This window comes from Chiroxiphia lanceolata, chromosome 3 (assembly GCF_009829145.1).
Source record: "Chiroxiphia lanceolata isolate bChiLan1 chromosome 3, bChiLan1.pri, whole genome shotgun sequence".
Taxonomy (NCBI): Eukaryota; Metazoa; Chordata; class Aves; order Passeriformes; family Pipridae; genus Chiroxiphia; species Chiroxiphia lanceolata.
The window spans coordinates 3,337,462-3,356,992 of NC_045639.1; the positions used below are offsets into that span (position 1 = coordinate 3,337,462).

Genomic DNA, 19,531 nt, shown 5'->3' on the forward strand with positions numbered 1-19,531 from the left:
TGGTTTAATATTCAGCTTGTAACAGACTATGTTGGCCCAAAAATTATTATAGTATTCCAGTACCTGAAGGGAACTTACAGGAAAGATGGGGCAAAATTATTTATAAGAGCATGCAATGACAGAACAACAGGGAATGGGTTCAAATTGAAAGAGAGTAAGTTTAGATTGGACTTCAGGAAGAAATTCTTCCCTGTGAGGGTGGTGATGCCCTGGCACAGGTTGCCCAGAGAAGCTGTGGATGCCCCATCCCTGGAAGTGTCCACGGAGAGGTTGGACGGGGCTTGGAGCAACCATGGAAGGTGTTGGAACTGGATGATCCTTCCTATTCCGTGACCCCATGAAAATTATATATGGCATTTAAGTTATTGTGAGTACTCAACTGCTGTCATCAGCAATGTGCGTTAAATCCTCTCCGCACCAGCTGAAGTCAGGGGACACCGGGCTTGCTCTTCATCACGTACTGGATGAGAACAAACTAATACAACAACGACTCTTGGTTTGTTTGTTTGTTTGTTTGTTTTTTCTCTCCCTTCTGTCTGGAAGGGGGCGTCAGAAGGGGGGAACATCCCTCGGCTGTGTGAGGGAGGCACAGGGGCGCTGCGGGACCCCATCACGGCGGAGACCCGCCCAGCCTCGGGGGGGTGTGTCAGCGCCACAGGGGAAGGAATATCCTCCCCGGAGAAGGATATATCCACCACAGGGAAGGACTATCCCCTGCAGTACGTGCTCGGTGTCCCTGTGACACAACGGCGGAAGGGACATGAGGAGACGCGAGGGGCACAACTCGCCGCCGCAGCCGCCAGGGGGCGCCGGGCGGGCGCGCGGGGGCCGCCGGGAAGGCGGCGGAGTAGAAAGGCGGGAAGCGCGGGCGGCGCGGGCTGTGCGCGCGCGCGCCATGAAGGAGACGCGCGGGTGAGGGGGCCGCGCCTTCCCGCCCCGCCTCGCCCTGAGGGGATCGGCGCCGGGAGGGAGCCCCGCCGGACCGACTTCCCTCCACCCCCGTGAGGGGGGGGGGCCCGGCGGGTTCTGCGGGGGGGCCGAAACCTCCTTCCCGTCGAGGGAGGAATTGTGGTTGAAATAAATGGTGGAGCGCGGGTGGCGGGGCTGCCTTCGCCCGGCATTCGCCGCATGTGGTGGTGGTGGTGGCGGCGGCGGCGGCGCCGTCGCCGAGCAACGGCAATGGCGGGCGAGGAACGGCGGTGACGGGGCCGCGCCTCGCTGTGGGGTCGCGCGTCCCGCCGAGCCCTGCGGAGGAGCGACCCTGCCCCAGCCTCGGGCACGGGGAGCGCTGGGAGGTTTGACCCCGCCGGCGGCTGCCTGCGGGGGCTCCGCGCAGCATGAGCTGGTGCGGCAGCGGCGAAGGGTGTAGCTGGGCTCCCTTCGCCGCATGTCCCAGGTGGTGGGGTGTTTCCTCGTTCCTCGGTTTTCCCGGTTTTCTGCTGTCTTGTTTTGGTGGCTCGGGGGCCGGTGTCCAGTCGCTGCTCCCCGGCACCGATGGTGGCTGGAGGCGACACCATCACCTGCGTGGTTGTGAATTGCCCGCCGGCTCTGGGAGTGTGTGGGAGGGACGCCTTGATGCCGTCCTGAAGCTGCGAAAAAGGGACAAAACCTGGAATAAACCCGCTTAAGTTGGATTTTTGTGTGAAAGTGGGATGTATCAGAACCGACGCGTGTCGGAGGTGTTTGCTGTGGCGCTAAAGATGTTAAATTGCAATAGGATTCTCGTTTAAACAGGAGGGTAAATGGGTAGTGTACCGCGTGTGTTAAGATCCATAAGATCACTTAATTATGTGTGCCCGGAAGTGTGGCACACTTGAGAAAGCAAAATAAGGTTTTATTTATTTTTAATTCTAAAAGGGCAACAAATTCTATTGGGCAGAAGCCACTCGATTAAAAATTTCCAGGTGCTGTTTTCCTCAGGTTTTGAGTTGTGAGCTTTCAGTAACATGTGCAAGCAACTGAAAAATATCTACTGTTGAGTAGAAGAACTTGATATAAATACTATTTAAATATACGTATTTGATATTGATAATACTAAATTTATCTAACTGATGTTGTCCTTTATGTCACTCTCTAATTATGTGACATGTGGGAAGAATGGGGCAATGAAAGGCAGATGGTGCCTTTCTGTACCCTGCAAAGATCTTAAATGCTGGTGTAGTCCAAATCCCATTCTTGTTCTGTGCAGACTTTGTGAGGTACAAGTCTTACAATGCAAGAAATGCATAAAACTTGGAAGCACTTGCTGCTGTAGGTGTTTTGATTCAGTTGTAATGCACAGCAATTAAGCACAGGATTTCCTCCTATATTTGTTATGAAAATGATATCATAAGAAGGAAAATGTGTACTATGAATGTTTCTGTTTATGGAGTGGAAGTCTGTGTCTATTTGATTAGGTCAAACCCTGGTTACACTTGTAACTAAACAAGTAAACTAAACTTCCGACTTGGAAGACTAGTTGATAGGACTACAGTCCTAATACTTGCCCCCAGCTTCTTGGAAAACACATAGAACAAAGCTTGAAAAATGGGCTTGTAGAGAGGAAGGGGGGAAAAACCCCCCACTAGGTGACTAAAAGCTATGTGCGAAGTTTGATAATGTCACTTTGAGAGAGGGGAATGTTTTCCCTCCAATTAGAAAGAAGGAACTATGTAATAAGCTGTCTGTTTTTAAAATCAAGTGGGGAAGCTGTCCTTTGAGCACTTCCTAATCTTATTCCAACCAAAATGGATTGGGTATCTTAAATAGTAACACACATCTCTTGACCAACCCAGTAATTCTTTGAAGTTGTCCATATGTGGAGGTGGAAATTACCCAGTTTGAATAATGGCACATTAATCTTTTTCCTTAGGGTCTGGGTATGAACTCTGGCAAGTGTGATGAGCTGTGCAGACCTTTTAGTGTTTCCCCCTTTTGCTACTGTTTCTGTAGAGACCTTTGATGCATTAAGCATCATTCTTACCTCCTGTCCCATTCCTTTCTCTGTCCCAGTTTCAACTAGTAATGCAAAATAAAGTGCTTTTCCTCCATTTCCCCCTTTCTAAAGCAAGGGTTCTATATAATAACACACTGAATTTATTGCAGCAACTCTGTTTAACAGACCACTTCATTATATGCCTCTACAGTCAGCTGTAGTGCCCTTCCAGAATCAGTCAAAACACCACAAATACACTGAAAAGAAGTTAAATTGTCTTGTTTAATGTTAGCAGGAAGCTGTTGGGAATATCCTTAAATCAAGACAGACACGAAACTGAAACGTGCCTAAAAGTTATCCTGTGTGTGGTGTCGTACTTGGATAATTTCTTACATCCACAAATGTTTGTTTGATTTTGGTTTCTTTAAAGTAGTTGTGTCTTCTAAGTTAGCTCAAGTTATCCAAAAAATCGTGAGGTTTGGTGTTGTTTTTTTTTTTTTCCTCATTTATGTTAATGCTGGGTAAAAGAGCAGAAGTGGGATATGGAAACCTGTAAGCTAAAGGGTGTTTTCCAATAAGGTTTGTCTTTTTTTTTTTTTTTTATTTTTAATATGTACTCAGTCCTTTATTTTCTCACAGTACTTCCAGGCAGCAGAACCAGCCTCAAGGGCACTATGGACTTACCTCTCCAATTAGCTTGGCTCCTCCTAGTGACATAGACCACACTCACACTCAGAAGCTGATTGAAGCCATGAAGCCATTTGGGGTGTTTGAAGATAAGGATGAACTGTACCAGAGGTATAACAAGACTGTAAAATTTGTTAACCTCTTGGTTTGGGGGTTTTTTTTTGGTTTTTATTTAAATCAAACTTAGTGTGAGGTTTTTTTTTTACAGGACAACTGTCCTTGGTAAACTGAATAACTTGGTCAGAGAATGGATTTCAGAACTCGCCGAGAGCAAGGTAAGGAGTTTTTTATGTGACAGCTGAAGCCTTTTGATTTCTTTTAAAGGCCATACTACTAGGATTTATGCTAAAGTTCAACTTTTAACTTTAAAGTATCAAGTAGAGCTGTAGTAGCTGCTGCAGAAATAAGGTGTAAGAGGTTCTGCAAGATCAGGATTTCAAAGTTTTTGGGGCACTGAATAAATTTTGTGAATTGGCTGAAACGACACCTTGTGGATGAGGAAGGTGGTAAATTGGCACTAATTTTGCCCCAAACAGCCTACAGCACTCAAATCTAGTTTGAAATTATTGCCCTAGACATGCCTTTTGAATGGCTCTTAGATTGTGTTAATTTATGTGCCTCTGCTGCAGGGAAGGCTAATAATAGGTCTTAATTTGTATAAATTAATAAAAGTACTGCTACATTACTCAATTTTTTTTTTTTTTTTTTAATATTGGTTGGAAGCTCGACTCACTTCAGAAAACCAGTCTATTAAACTAAAAACCCAGTCTGGGAGTGAAAAGATGTTTATGGAGTCTGTTATACTCTTTGTAAATAACTAGTTAAACCTGCATGTAGGACAATGTGCATCTTAAACTCTCTCTTTTTCTACCCACAGAATCTTCCCCCTTCAATAATAGAACATCTTGGTGGCAAGATATTTACATTTGGTTCCTACAGGCTTGGGGTGCACACCAAAGGTAGTACTGTCAGTGTCTGGTCGTAGTTCTGACGTTGGAAAGTGGCTTCCAGCAAATAACAGAACAAATGGAATCTCTTGGCAGGCTCTGACATAGATGCCCTTTGTGTTGCTCCCAGCCATGTGGAAAGATCGGATTTTTTTCAGTCATTCTTTGAGAAACTGAAAAATCGAGAGGAAGTAAAAAACCTAAGAGTGAGTAAACCCTGCCTGGTAGAGTGTGCAACTTTTACTATGAGAATATTCATGTTAGACTTGTATTTAGTAGTAAATGTCTTACAAGCCCAAGTTTAAAATAGAAATTGTTTCTGAGCACCTTTTAAAATACTGGTTTATGCAGCGTGAAAATGTTCATGTCCAGCTTTTGGTTTCTTCCCCCGAGGACTGTACATCACATAAGAGTTATTGTGGTTTCTTCTCCTCTCCCTGTATTGGGAATGAGTCAGTTGTATCAAAAAGCAAGGTTATACCTGGAAGATAGGCTTTCATCTTAGATGTAGGAAGGGATTTACAACCACTGATCCTGATGGTTTGTTGTGCACTGACAGTTTGTTACAACACATGATCAGCCCCTGAATCTCTTGCCTAAGTAACTTTTTAATAAATCTAGTATTAGTACCATAGTAGTGCTACACTGCTGGAGGGTTATTAGCAATTTTCTTTGTGTTTGGAAGCAACTCTGTGCTGAGGAGCTGAGCAATTTAAATTCTATACTTTATCATACTATAGGAAAAAACATTAAAGCAGCAAAACAATGTTTCATGACACGCATGTTCTCCTTCACAGGCCATTGAGGATGCCTATGTACCAGTTATCAAATTTGACTTTGATGGCATTGAGGTAAGAATTTTAACTTTTAGGTCTGTTTTTTTTTTTTTTTTCTTGCTTTGGAATGGGATAACTTTTCCAGGGACCTGTGATTGTGCTGTTTTACAAGGCTGTTGGTACCTTACAGGAAACTGTAATTAAACAGCTTGACCACAGCCTATCCCAGGAGAAGACCCTGAGTAAAATGGGATCTTACAGGAACATAAGTCCCTAGGAAGCCATCATGAAGACACTTATTCAATGACCCTTTTGTGGCCTTTATCTGGTACAGACATTCCCAGAAAAATTTTCTTGCCTCAGACTCTATAAAAACCAGATACTTAAGGGCTTACAGCATAAAGAAAATGCTCTCTCATTTGCTGAAGTATAGTTAGGGTGGTTTGAACTTAGATCTTAGTTCTGTGGTTAATTTTGAATTTCCTCTTAACACAATTCTAAGTTTAGAGTAATCTTTCCAGCTTTGGGGGAAAAAAAAAAGAGGTGGTTTTGTAAATAAATATGGGACTTAGTGCAACTTTGTTGTTTTCTGGCAAACAAATCTCTTGGCAGATTTATCTGTGGTCACATAATTCTAAATACAAATGTTAACCACTCTTTTTAGGCTTGACTAAGAGTCAAAAGTGTCCCTCACTAGTGTGCTGTTTGCAAACAGTGCTGCGTTGTAAACTCATGGTTGGAACCTTTTTCCCTTTAAGATTGATCTTGTGTTTGCAAAACTGTCCATGCCAACTGTGTCTGATGATCTCGATCTCAGAGACGACTCGTGCCTGAGGAGCCTGGATATAAGATGCATAAGGAGCTTAAATGGTAAGTGTGTTTTACACACTTTTAAAAAGAAAGTGCTGCTGAAATTGGCCTAGAATTGGCACAGAATGCACGTTACACAACCCACGTTTCTGTACAGGTTGTAGGACTGATGTCCTGTGTACTTGAGTTCTGAGATGGCGATGAGTGGGCTTCAATTTAGATGTTTCAAGGAGTTGTGTGTTCAGACTTGTGTTTTTTGATTGGTTTGTGTGCAGCGTTCAATTTTCCACAGCAACTCACATCACTGGGTAGGGCACTTGATAAAAGAATGTGTGGTTGTTCATTAAAAAAAAAATAAAATAATTAAAATACCTGAAGTCTGACTTGCTCACTCCTTAACACCATTTGGTTTAATGGTTCAAAAGAAACCTGGCTTTTTGGAATTAAAGAATCACAGAATAGTTATGGTTGGAAGGGACCTCTGGGATTATCTTGTCCAACCCCCCTGCCAAGGCAGGGTCACCTGGAGCAGGTGGCACAGGAACGTGTCCAGGTGGGTTTGGAATGTCTCCAGAGAGGGAGACTCCATGACCACCCTGGGCAGCTGTTCCAGTGCTCTGCCACCCTCCATGGAAAGGGTGAGGTGGAGCTTCTTGTCTTTTAGTTTATGGCCAAAACATCCTGCACAAAGGCCTTATTAAAAATGGTTAGTTGGTGTTTAAACGATGACAAAGCTGTTGAGGGCACCGGTTACCCGAAGTGGTACCGAATGTTGTGTGTAATCTGTAATTTTTTTAAGGAAATACGAAAGAATTAATCCAAACTTTGTGTTCATAGACTTGAACAAACTATTGATCAGCATTAAAACTGACTTGTGCCTGTTGCCAGGAACTTCTGCACTTCAACTTCTGTCTTGCAGGCAGCAGGGTTACTGATGAAATACTACGTTTGGTGCCAAATCTAGAGAACTTCCGCCTCACGCTCCGGGCAATTAAACTGTGGGCAAAACGTGAGTAACGGGATTGTTTCTGGTCTTTAAACCTTTCAGAGGCGTCTCATGCTTACTACTGGATGTACCTCAGCTTTGGGTTGCAGTTTAAATGACAGTTGTTAAGTTGAAACCTCCTTTAGATTCAGGGTCTGTCCGTGTGGTAGATTCCTTGTGGTTTTTAGTGCTTGCAAGACAACCTGATTACAAATGGTAAAAATCCTGAATTAAGTACAAAAGGATTAAGAAAATACCATTTTGTGCACGTGGCTGGAGCAAGTACCAGAAGAATAGCAGAACTTTTTTTCTTAAAGGGAGGTTGGAGTGAAGCAGCAGCTGTGGCAGCATAAGCAAATTTTAGAGTTAGCAGTATTTTGAGAAGCAGTGTGGTAATAAACAGCAGCTTTGGCCTCACTGCACTGCAAAAATAAATGCCTTTGGGGCTGAAGTATGCTAGGGTTGTGAAGCTGGTGCTGTAAGACTACAGACTAACTATGGTATCCCTTCTAGGACGTGGTGTTTACTCCAACATGATGGGGTTTCTTGGTGGAGTTTCCTGGGCGATGCTGGTAGCGAGGATATGTCAGCTCTACCCGAACGCTTTGGCCTCTACTCTCGTCAACAAGTTCTTCTTGATTTTTTCAAAGTGGTAAGAGCTGTTGTTTATTTTAATTCTCATAGAGAAGTTACGTATCTAGATGTAGTTCTGTTTAAAGATTTCCACTGATGACATCCAGTGGAAGAGTTTGAAATGGGCAGTTAAACGCTGGCTTGTCTTACACAGGGATTGGCCGAAGCCGGTATTGCTGAAACGACTTGAAGAGAGCTTTCTTAATTTACCAGTATGGGACCCTAGGGTATGTGAACACTGAATTCAGAAGCCTTTAAACTTCCTCCTGACCTGAACTGGTGCTAAACAAAGCTGTAACATCACAGGTGAACCCATCAGACCGGTACCATGTGATGCCCATCATCACACCAGCCTATCCACAGCAGAACTCTACGTACAATGTGTCTACATCAACACGAGCAGTGATGGTAGAGGAGTTCCAACGTGGTAAAGTGCTTTCCATGCTTATTATCTGGCTAAGCAGTATAATTCCTGCTATTTCAAACCACATTATCTGAACTAGTTTTGCTCAGTGAGGTGTTTTAGTTAGGATAAAGTCTCTGGGAAGTCCACCTGTTGCAGGCAATGAGACCAGTTTGATGAACTGCTGTAGTAGATCTGCAATGTGTCAAGGAAATTCCTGCTTTTTGATCTGTCAATCACTGTCAATCTTGTAAAGTTTATAGTTTTAAAAACAAAATGGTAATAAGGTTTTTCAACCTTAATTGTAGGTCTTGAAGTTACAGATGAGATTCTCAAAGGAAAATCGGACTGGTCAAAGCTCTTTGAACCACTGAACTTCTTTCAGAAGTACAAGTATGTATGAAATCTGTTGTCTGAACCTGAAGTAACTCACTGGTTAGCATAATGAGTTTTAATTTGGGGTCTAAATAGAAGATTGTATTGATGTGTTTCAGTTTGGAGGTTTTTTTTTTTTGGTTGGTTGGTTTGGTTTTTGTTTTTTTTCTTTCTTTTAGTGAAACTGGGGGTAGTCATACAAATTTTGGTAAGGATAAGCATAGGAAAGATAGGAAAAACTGTCTTATGCCACTGACAGTGTTTTTACTACAAAAAACCCCACCTAATATTTAGAATGTCCTGAGCTAGTGTGTTTATTTTCCCTTTTTTCTAGACATTATATTGTGCTCACTGCTAGTGCCTTTACAGAGGAGCATCACTTAAACTGGTAAGTCTGGCTTTGGGCGTGGGTCCAATTCGTAGTTGAAACTCAATTTGATGTTGCACTTTATTTTTGTTAATTATATTAACAAATGAAGTATTTAATTATGCAACTAGGCATGGAATACACTTCCACCCCCCACTTTGAAGACCACTGTTCTAGAGTCTTAGACTTGGTTGCATAAATAGTTCTACTTAATGTAGTGTTTAGTTAAGGACTAGATTCCACTGGTGTGTTGTCAGCCTATTCCAGACCTACTTTTCTTCAGTGAAGGGAGATATGCCAACAATAACTTCTGTGAATGTGCTGACTAACTGTGAATCTTGAAAAAAGGGGAAATGTGAGGAATTAAGGCACTGTAATGTGTGTTATTAACTTTTCAAGGGGTTTCTTTGTCAAAAAATTAGTACTTTGCTTGCTTGCAAAACGCTTCTCTGTAACAGACCCCTGTTCTGAGGGCACCTTAGTTTTACTTAAAAGCTTGGCTTGTGCTTTAAATCAAATGATTCTTGGCTTAATGTTTAAAAATAGCTCTAATAAGTAACACCTTTTATCTGAGCTTTCTGATACATTCACTTAAAAAATCCTGTCAGCTACAGCTTGGTGTCAGTCACAGCTATGTACAGCAAGGTGTGTGGGCAGAGGGCCAAATAATTCTTAGTGTGAGATGTTCTCAGGTGAACAAAGCTTATTGTTTCAGTAGAGACAAGGGAAGTTCTGTCTCTGATAAGAGCTGATGGTTTTGCAGTGACAAAAATGGAGGCAAACTTTTCAGTTTTGCACCTGGGAAAACTAAAAATCAGAAGATAAACTTGCTCCAGTTTGCTGTAAGAACAAGTTTAGTTCACCAGCTCTTGTATGGATTTGGGGATAGCACATCTCTGTTATTCATCAGCATAAGATGCTTTTGAATAACAGGCAGATTTCTGACTGCTTTCAAAGTTAGAGTTTCAGGTAAAAGGATAAAATACCAGTACTTTATTGAAATTAAAGCCCTCATGGCCATAGTTGATTTCTTGGGGAAGATTCTGCGAGACTGTTGACTAGATCATTTGTTTATTAAAATAATTCTATTTTTCCATTTTCACTGATCAATCTGCAGGAAGAATTGCATGTTTACTTGGATGTAAGTGCACAGTTGTGCTTGAGCCTTTTCTAAACCACTCTTGTCCTTGATCCTTGGGGTAAAAAGGGGTTTTGCTGCACTTGAAAATGCAGCCAGAAGTGCTGGGATCTGCTCCTTGTTATTTTCATCATAGATTATGGGTGAAAGTGTTGTATCTGAACTGTTAAGAGTACATCTTAAACTTACTTATCTTTGTCTTTAGAAACAAAAGCTTGAATGTCACTGGAAACATCTCATATAAAAGATATACAGATCTAGTTATCTGCTCAGCTTATTGATAGGTCAACATTGTAATACAAAAAGGCATCTAAGTGATGTGCTGGACACAGTTAAAAATGAATAAACATCTCTTGTTCTTATCAGGATTGGCCTTGTTGAGTCTAAAATTCGTGTGCTGGTCGGAAACTTGGAAAGGAATGAATTTATAACTATTGCACACGTACAACCACAGTCTTTCCCTGGCAATGAAAATCTCTATAAACAGTGAGTTTTGTTACTTTGCTCTTCTGAAGTACAGTTTGGCCAATTTATTGTCACTTATTTATTCGTGTTCATTCACCTCAGCTCACGGGTGAGAGATGTTGGGTGTGTTCTGGAGGTTTGTTCACTAACAGGGCCCTGAGCACATAAGATCTTTTTAAAGAAGGGAGAATGAACTCTGAGAACTTCAGTGTGGTCTGGCTCTAATCTTTAACTGCTGCATACAGCTAGAGTGTACTAGAATCCAAATAACTGGCACCTGTGCCCACATCAGGTTTGTGAATCTGTCTTTTTAGGAATGGGTATGTGTCAATGTGGTTTCTTGGACTTGTGTTTAAGAAAGTGGAAAGTGCAGAGAAGACTAATGTTGATTTAACCCATGGGATACAGTCGTTCACAGACACAGGTAAGCCTCTGCTTTGCTCTAGACATGGGTTTACTTCTTTATTTTCTGGTGGAAATTCCTTCACAAAGTGAACTGTGCTTCCTCATGACACTAAATATTCCTATAGAGAGCAACATATAGATTGGCTTTAAAAACATAATGTGTTGACACTTTTTCAAAGTCCATCTTGAAACAGAAGTGTGTGTTTAGTCACACGCTGTGTACCATAAGTGAAATAACAGTTCTGTAGATCATGGTGTAAACACTCCCAAAGGAACTGCTTTTCCTGAAGGGAACAGTCAGATGTGAAGCCAGGAGATGTCCATTTTCTAAAGGATGAAAACCAGGAGTCAGCTGCTGAACTCTGAAAGTGTAAATTCACTGTTTCAAGCTCTAAGATGAGTTGTTAATGCCTGTTGATGGTATTTTTCCAAGACAACAGTTGGTGGATGACATGATCCCAGAAGTGTGAAAGTCACTCAGTTGTAATTATCTCCTGTCTTGCATGTAAATTTTCATGTTCCTACCTATTTTATTACTACTTTTGGTAGATACAGAAATAAATTACTACAAGTGCTGTAAGATAATGCTAAAATAAAGGAGTTTGGGGTGAAAAGTTGAAAGTATAGGTCTTTCCCACAACCTGTTTAATTCTTCTGGAGCTGGCTGCTCTTGTACCTTTCAGAAGTGCATGTTTGCTTAGGCTCAGGCCTAAGAGTAAGAGAATTGGGCTTTTCTTCTGAAGTTACAAATGTGTTTGGACAAAGTTCCAAACACTGAAATCCTTTGAATGTTTGTTGGAGTTTATCCATAGCACCAAAATCCAGAAAGAACTGAACAGAAAAGGCATTGCTTGAGAAGTGTGAAATCTTTTTGGTAAATGTGGGCATGACCAGTAGTTATGTGCTAGAAAGCTGTTACCGTGTGCCTTGACTCTGAGAGAGTATTTTTAGAGGGCAAGGATTAATTTCAAATTGATGAGCTCAAGGATATAAGGCTCACTGGAGTGCTTTTGCTCAGAGACCTTCATTTCCCTTTTACATCAAAAAATGTTGAATTTATTTTGAAGGAACTATCCATGTTGGTGTGTAAGTCCATGTTTGTGCTTTTGTTTTATTTTTAGATCTCCTGTAGAAAGACTTTCAAGCCTTTCTGTTGCATGTCCTGACTTTGATTCCCACTCTTTGTTAGTAAGCTGACTTTCCAGTTACACTCATGATAGTCCAGTTAGATAAACTTATCTAAATGTGACTTAATTCTGTAATAACTGTTGTGCCATTACAGCATTTTCCAGTTCATAAAAGGCTGTTCAGAAAAACCTGCTTAAATTGTAGTGAGTCTGCTAAATCAGATGTCCCTAAAATCCAGTCTTGCTTACTTTGACAGAATTTTGACATCTGAACTGCTGAGAAGTTGCATGATGCTACAGAACTGTTATGGAAAAAAAACCACCACAATCACCACAGTAAATGCCAAATCAAAAATTATTCTGAATGTTGAGTGAAGTGCCTGGTCTCTCCTCAGCTGTGCACAAATGGGGTGATTCAGAAAGTCCTCTGGGTCTATTCTCAGTCAGAAATCTATTAAGGACAGACATGTTCCTAAAGAAACAGTGTGTAACTTTGACAAGTACCTAATTCCAACATCCCCAGCAAGCTAAAATTCTGTGTTTGATGTCAGTTTACAGGCAGGCCAGTGCCCTCAATATCCTAAAGGAAGGCATGAAGATTGAGGCAACTTATGTGAAGAGAAAGCAACTGCATTATTTTTTGCCAGCAGAAACCTTACAGAAAAGAAAGAAGGTATAATAAAAATCTGGCTCTTTTGGTAATTAATTTTTTTTTTGTTTAATAATTACTTGAAGGCTTGATTTATTTTTTTTACCTTTCATTTCAGCAAAGAGTGTCAGATATTAGTCAAGGCAATAGTGGACTTCAATGCAAAAGGTCATCTTTAGGGGAAAGCTGTTCAGACAGTTCCAAAGACAGAGACTCCAGGGCACCATCTAATTCCTCTTTGTTAAATAAGATATCCAAATTGGACACCTCTACAGCAGAGACAGAAAGGTTAGTGCCATCACCTGAGAACTGTGGAGAAGCTGCTTTTAACTGAGTCACAGTGTAAATGAAGCCTAGGGTTTCTTGTTTGTGGACTGTAAACATGTGGAGGGCTCTGAGGAGCAAAGCTGGAATCTCCTTTGGGCACGTGGTTGGAGGCAGGTTGAAGAAATCCTGGAAAAAAGTGATTTTAATGTACATGAACACGTAGGAATGAAGAACTTGACACCAGGGAAATTTAGTCTTGAATAAAAATCTTTATAGGTCAGTGTGTAACTTAAAGCTGGAGTATTTTATGTGGAAGTACTTGTTCTTTCTACCAAAAAGTACAGTTAGTGCCAAGTGGATTAAGGAAGCACTGATCTTGGTCACAGAAACACTAGAGCTGCTTCTGACTTAGTGGAGTGGTATGAGAACTGGGGCAGTAAAAGTGTCTGGGGAGACTTCCTGGGAAGTCTGTTTATCCATAAACTATTTCAGCACAGGAGGAATGTGTAATCCTGGGAGTAATTGCCCAGTCCTACCGAATGTGTGATGCCTGCTGCATTCAGACAGTTTGGTTCTGCAGGAGTCACACGAAAAAAAGAAAAATAAGCAGAAACTTGTGTTGCACATCTGGGTAGAGCAGACACAATGCTCAGTTAGAAGCAGCACAGTTGTGCTGGATAGACTAACCTGGGAAAACACTGGAGAAAAAATGCTGCAGTTTAAATCTGTGGTCTGAAGTTCAGCAGAACAATGATCTTGTCCTACCTACACGGCCTGGGAGTTTGTGTTTTTTTAATAGAGCTGTGATAACAAGCTAAGAAGGTCTGTGCAAGCATGAACGTTCTGGAAATGAGATGTGTAGCACTTCACAAGCCGGCATTTTGTAACTCTAGTGTTTGACTTTTATAGAAATGTTGCATGTCAGAGTTGTAGTGGTGCCAACAGTGTAGCTGAGCCATCAACGTCTAAGGGACTCTGCATTCCCGTGCCTGACCCAAGTATGTATTTGAAGTGGTATGTGGAATGCAGTCTTTAATTCTGTGGCCAGACTCTAAAAGCCAGGTGTCTCCTGCAGAAATGGAGGCTTCAGTTGCACTAAGAACATCGGGACCTCCAATGGGTTGCACCATTCCAGGATATAACACAGTTTCTCAGCTCAGAACGTGTTTTGTCCAAGGACACCATAAATTAAGTGGGACTCTAATCACGGATCCTAAGAGTGCTTCACCCAAACAGCATTATTCACCAACCTCTAAAGTATCTCGTCTGCCTACACCGGGAGAATGCCCCCAAAAAGCCATAGATGGAGAAAAGGCAAGGAAGGGGGGGCTAGGCCAAGGCTTTGAAGTAGCATTAATTACTGATGTAGAATAAATTAACTGAAAAGAAATGCGTTTATACATCCCCAGTGAGTTTGGGAATCGAAAGTTAAGCATAATTATCCTTTTTACCAGGATGTACATGTGAGAAATTGTCTGGAATATAACATACAGCTGTTAAACAACATTTTTTCAGGATTTGGCACTTAATGAGTGTTTCTCATCTGGTGCCAAGGTCTCTAAATACTGCTGTACTTATCTATCACTGCAGTGACCAATTGCTGAATGAACTGTCTCATCTGGAAGCAGTTCTTAGTACAGAAAAAAATTGATCTCCAGAGTTATGAATCTTATAACTGTAAAAGTATGAGCTAATCTGATTCTGGCAGATGCTTTCTGAATGCCTGTTGATAGTTTTGCTGCTTTAGAAATCAGCAGCCAACTCAGCAGGTCATTCTACTGCTGAAATCAGTGTGGAGTTGCTTGTTAAATCTTGCTCTTGTGGAACCTTTAGATTAGTGCTTGATTTGGTTTATTGCTGCATGTAAATCTCCTTGAATAGCTGTTCTTGTGTCTTGACCTCTGATTTGAGGCACAGGCAAAGAATAAGTAGGAAAAAAAAACCCTCCATTTTGACACTTGTAAAGCATCAACTTGCAGAACTGTTATCTGCTATTAAATATTGCAAATACAGATTTCAAGGTTCGGGTAGTTAACACTTTTTGAGAGGCTTGAGATTCCAGAGAGGGGTGATGCTGGACTTGTATAAATGTTCTTTTAAGAATGGCTGCTGTGACATTTAATGTGCTGAGTAGAGGCAGTACTCAGATGTGAAGGTAATTTTGGCACAGCAATTATTTTGAGTCTGTGTATTTTGTTCTTCCAGCTAAACGTCTGGGATTCAGATTCCACAGAAAGCGGATATCCTCAAGATGGGAGGAGGAGAGCTGCAAAAAATGTAAGTTTAAAGTGGTTTCACTCTAGTGGACTAACTGAAAAACTGAGTGGTCTAGTGCCTAGAGTACCTCCCATAAATACTTGGCACATCTACTGATGGAAACAAAAATAGGCTTTTTGGTTTAGCTTATTTCAGTCTTCATTTCCCAAATATTGCACCTGGCTGCCCTATCTTTTAAAGGTTCCTGCTAGATGATGTGGTAGTGTCTAGTAGTATCTTTTTATTTTCTTTTTAAAACCACTTGATTCCCTGATGCAAAACTACTATAAAGACTAAAGCATTTGGCCTCTCCAAGGGAAGATAAAGAGCTTTGCTATTTATCTAGCTTGCTGCTGAAGCATAAACTCTTGAGGGCACACCCTCAAATCAAGATGAGATCTTCTTGGTAGAGATTGAAATACCTGAAGCACTGTTTGTGTGCTTTTAGGGCTTCACAATGCCTAAACCCACCCCAGGAGGTGGAGGTTGTCAGTGCAGGGATGATTTAAAGTATCCCAGCTGCCAGAACTTGCTGCCTCTCCATCATGAAGTTGGCAACACTGCCTCACAAATCCCTTCTGGCTTTTTTTTAGGGTGTCCTTGATGGAAAATCCATGCAGATTCCAGTGATCACATCAAGATCACAGGTATTTATTGTGCTTTTGTATTCCTAGGTAAAGCAGAACTAGCATTTCCATTTTACGTACAAAGATTTATAGAACATTAATCCCTGTAAACTTGGGGGTTTGAAGTAGTTGGTAAGGTCATGCTTCCAACAAATTAAATATATGAACAGTGACCTTCCAGGTTTACTCACAGAAGTGAAGCCAAAGCTTCCAAGTTGTTGAACTTGAAAAAACATGTTTCTATGTCCTCAAACACTGACAATTTGTGTCCTGATTTGGGGTTTTTTTTGTACTGTTATCAGTACTTGTATTTCTGTGATGAGACCTGGAAGCTTTGAAGTCTATAGATGACTTTAACTGTTCTATGTCATGTAAAATGTTGTGAATTTGAGGGTTGTAAGACTGGAAGTAATCTGGACAGTAGAGACAGTTTCCCTGATCCATGGATTTGAGAAAAATGGCAGCTTCCTCTATTAAGCTGTTGAGCAGCTTGCAACTAATTTCAGTTCCCATCAGCAGTTGTCTGTTGATACAAGAAAAGAACTGTGCAGGGGGGAAAAGGCTCTTCTGTATCTGATGCTAATTAAACAAATGGTGTGGTGGAAAAAAAAAATCTCTGAAAAATGGGTTTGGGCCATATTATTTTGGTACATAAATAATGTTATATTCAGCTAGGAAAGGGTTTATCTGCTGCTACTTCTGAATTAATGAACTTAAAATTCATTGATTAATTTAAAATTCCCCCTTTTTTTCTTTTCTCTTCCTGTGGCATATTTTTGTGTGTTTATAGAGGCTCCCCAGTAAAGAACTACCAGATTCTTCATCTCCTGTTCCAACAAATAGCATTCGTATTGTTAAAAGATCCATCAAACTTACCCTTAATGGGTAACTGGTGTATCTCCAGGTGAAGAGGAATAATTCCTTCTTGATGGTCCATGTTCTGAATGTGTGCTGTAGTCCCTAACGAAGTGTGAAAAGTTACTGTAACCAGTTCAAGTCATGGTTTTATACTGGTGTTAGATGCTTGTTGCCTTTTGAAGTGCTCTTTGCATATGCTTGTAACAGTTGCCTTTATGAGCTTTTAAAAAGCCTTAACTGCCACCAGCTTTTGAAACAGCCACAAAAACCCAACCTGTCCTGTGACTTGGATATTCAGAATGTCAGCTGGGTCAACTGGTTGCTGCAAGCACGTTCTGTTTTCAAGTGTGTTTGAAGGTGCCTGTGTTCCCCTGTGCTTTCCTAATTCATGTGCATGTATTGTTCTTACCTTAAATTATTTTCCCATTTGGCACCTGTGCTCCTGTGCCTCTGCCACGGTGGTGCTCAAGCTTCCTGGGCTCTCAGCCTTCCTCTGTCTAGCACAGCCATGCCCTGCACAGGTATTGCCTCCCATGGAGGCCCACAGATAATTTCAGTGTTGAAGGAAATGCAGCAGAGGATTCTGACCAAGGTGTGGAGATGATAGGCGTGTCTTGTGCTGTGTTATCTGAGTCATTTTTTTTTTATCTTAAGACTCTGCTCCAAGATGAGACTTGAGAGGCTTTTTCTTGTCACTGGGTAGTAAAACCAAACCCTGAGCACAGAGCTGAAGATGCACTGAGACATTGCAACAGCTGAGGCTGTTGTGACACTCGTGCCCACCTGCAGGGTGGAAAGCCAGTGGCAATGCAGAAAGTGGTTTCAGATAAACCCTGGAAGCTGGTCTAAATGCTTACATGAAAACCTCTGGTAGCCTTAAGTCTGGTTCTGTAAGCTGATAACACTGCTTACCCAGTTAAGTGCATTGGAGTTTGTGAGGTTTGAGGGGTGGGGAGAAACTCTGATCCTATGGAACAAATATTATGCTCCTTGTCTCTTGTAATGTCTTTCTAATGTGGTGTTTTTGTAAATGACCCTGTAAGTTGTTTTTCTAGAGTATTTTTGTATGTCCTGTAAAATACTGTCTTGAAAGCAAAATTTAAAATCTTCAGTCTCTTTTTGTTTGGGGTTTTTTTTTTTTTTAGTGCATGTGATCTGCTTAAAAAGTCTAAACAACTAAACCAGCTCTTAAGGGACAGGGGGAAGGCAGTGCCAGAAGAAAAATGTCCTATAAAATGATAATGGCATAGAATTGTTTATGGTTGGATTTTATCTTAAAGGTCTTTTCCAACCTAAACCTAACGCTGCCGAGTCCAGCACTAAACTGTCATGCTGGGGGAAATCTGAGGAGAACAGGAACACACTGCCTTCCTGCTTCTGGGATATCCATGTTTGGATTTAATGCTCTTGGAACTGTGCAGTTTGCAAACCTTTGACAGCTGAAGTCCCAGTTAGCCACGTTGACAACAGATAGCTCAGAATTCTTTTAAAATTACTTGCTTGGCTCAAAGAGCTGTAAACATCTTAAGTACCCACCTAAAACCTTAATGACAAGACTGAAGGACTATAAAGAAATAAGGTGGCATGTATTTTGTCTTGATTGTTCAGCATTCCTCCTGCTGCAAGTATTCCAAACTTGTGGAAAAAGCATGACTGTATTTATCTCAATCTACTTGGTTTTTTCCTTATTACCTCTGGTTTCCAGCTTGGTCCAAGTGCAACTTATCTCTTAGAGATTGGCCTTAGTGGGTTTGAGAGGTCTTATTCTTTCCTCTCCTCTCCAAAACTTAGACTAGAATGCTTAGATTTAGTCACAGGTTAAAATTAAGAAACAGAACCCATATTACTTCAGTAGCTTTTAGCAGAACTGCACCTTGGGTTTGTGAAATGGTCGCCTCATTTTTGTGATGTGTTTTAAAGCAGTGGTATTCAAATATTGCCAGGTCTGTAGTAGCTACAGTAGGTTTACAACTTCAGCACCTGTGTAAACACAAGCCCTTCGTGGATTTGAAGGAATTAAAGCTGAAGTAGGTGATAAGATAAACAGCAAAACAAATATGGGAAGTGTTTTGTAGTAGTCTACGATCCCATAATATTCCCATGCTTTTAAATTCTTCCACTTGAGTATTCCAAGGTTGTTTAAGGGCTGATTTTTTTTTTTCCCATAAGCACATGCACTTCTGCAGCTACTCTCAAACTAAACTAACCTAACTAATGGATATCAAAATATATACCTTTACACAAATCTTTATATTTTATTCTTGCTTTGTTGTTATCTTCTAATTGCTCTTTTTTTTTTTTTTATTTCTCCCCCACCCCCTCCCTCTTAGGGTTTTAAGAAGAACATTCAGGAAGAATTTAGGTTATTAGTTTCTCAGACTTGATCCATTGGTGAATTACACATCTTATCTTAATGTATCTTGACATATAAGATGTCAAGTGTGATGTTAAGTGACGTCAGTGTTTTGGAGTTTCCCTGGATGTTGCAGAAGTTCGATACTGCCCCAGGACTCTGCAGATTAGAATTCAGCTGTAATTTGTAAATAAAGTTCAAATTTATTAACCTTAAACGTTCTCCTTTGTTTATGGAGCAAGTCCTCTGTTAAAGTGACTGAAAGGGAAGTTACTCCTGCATAAAGACTCAGTGAGGGAGGCTCTTTGATATCAGACTTCCTGCAAATGTTGCTCTTTTCTGTCTTTCTTAGCTGGTTGATGTATGTGTGACTTGAGATGGGGGGTGAATGCTCAAGCTCTTTAAAGAGGAGCACTTCTATATTGAAATTGTAACTCTGAGCAAGAGATTCCCTTGCAGGAATTCACATCTGTGCTTTTTACTTGTTAGG

The 19,531-nt window shown here is 41.1% G+C and overlaps 1 protein-coding gene across 8 annotated transcripts; it reads left to right on the forward strand.

Moving 5' to 3' along the window:
* Window positions 1-865: 865 nt before the first annotated feature.
* On the forward strand, window positions 866-19,258 carry PAPOLG (poly(A) polymerase gamma). 8 transcript variants are annotated; one of them, XM_032684112.1, is made up of 22 exons: window positions 866-912; window positions 3,554-3,712; window positions 3,810-3,876; window positions 4,479-4,560; window positions 4,645-4,754; window positions 5,346-5,399; window positions 6,083-6,194; window positions 7,054-7,143; window positions 7,633-7,771; window positions 7,907-7,979; window positions 8,059-8,179; window positions 8,464-8,548; window positions 8,865-8,918; window positions 10,402-10,521; window positions 10,815-10,924; window positions 12,584-12,705; window positions 12,800-12,969; window positions 13,858-13,946; window positions 14,024-14,262; window positions 15,154-15,225; window positions 15,798-15,851; window positions 19,019-19,258. In XM_032684112.1, exons 1-22 carry the CDS (start codon window positions 896-898, stop codon window positions 19,070-19,072), a joined length of 2,193 nt encoding a protein of 730 aa, XP_032540003.1. In that variant the 5' UTR covers window positions 866-895; the 3' UTR covers window positions 19,073-19,258. The 8 variants fall into 8 exon arrangements, 7 of the variants coding, with proteins under 7 accessions (XP_032540003.1, XP_032540001.1, XP_032540002.1 ...); XM_032684110.1 differs by lacking the exon at window positions 19,019-19,258 and adding an exon at window positions 16,621-19,006; XM_032684111.1 differs by lacking the exon at window positions 866-912 and adding an exon at window positions 1,117-1,396.
* Window positions 19,259-19,531: the final 273 nt, after the last annotated feature.

What these genes read in the sequence shown, in the direction of transcription:
- PAPOLG (XM_032684109.1), top strand. Translation starts at nt 1,338, where the DNA reads ATGAGCTGGTGCGGCAGCGGCGAAGGGTGTAGCTGGGCTCCCTTCGCC. An exon ending in TTGACTTTGATGGCATTGAG is followed by an intron (nt 5,400 to 6,082) that starts GTAAGAATTTTA and finishes TTTCCCTTTAAG; the next exon opens with ATTGATCTTGTGTTTGCAAA. An exon ending in TCTACAGCAGAGACAGAAAG is followed by an intron (nt 12,970 to 13,857) that starts GTTAGTGCCATC and finishes TGACTTTTATAG; the next exon opens with AAATGTTGCATGTCAGAGTT.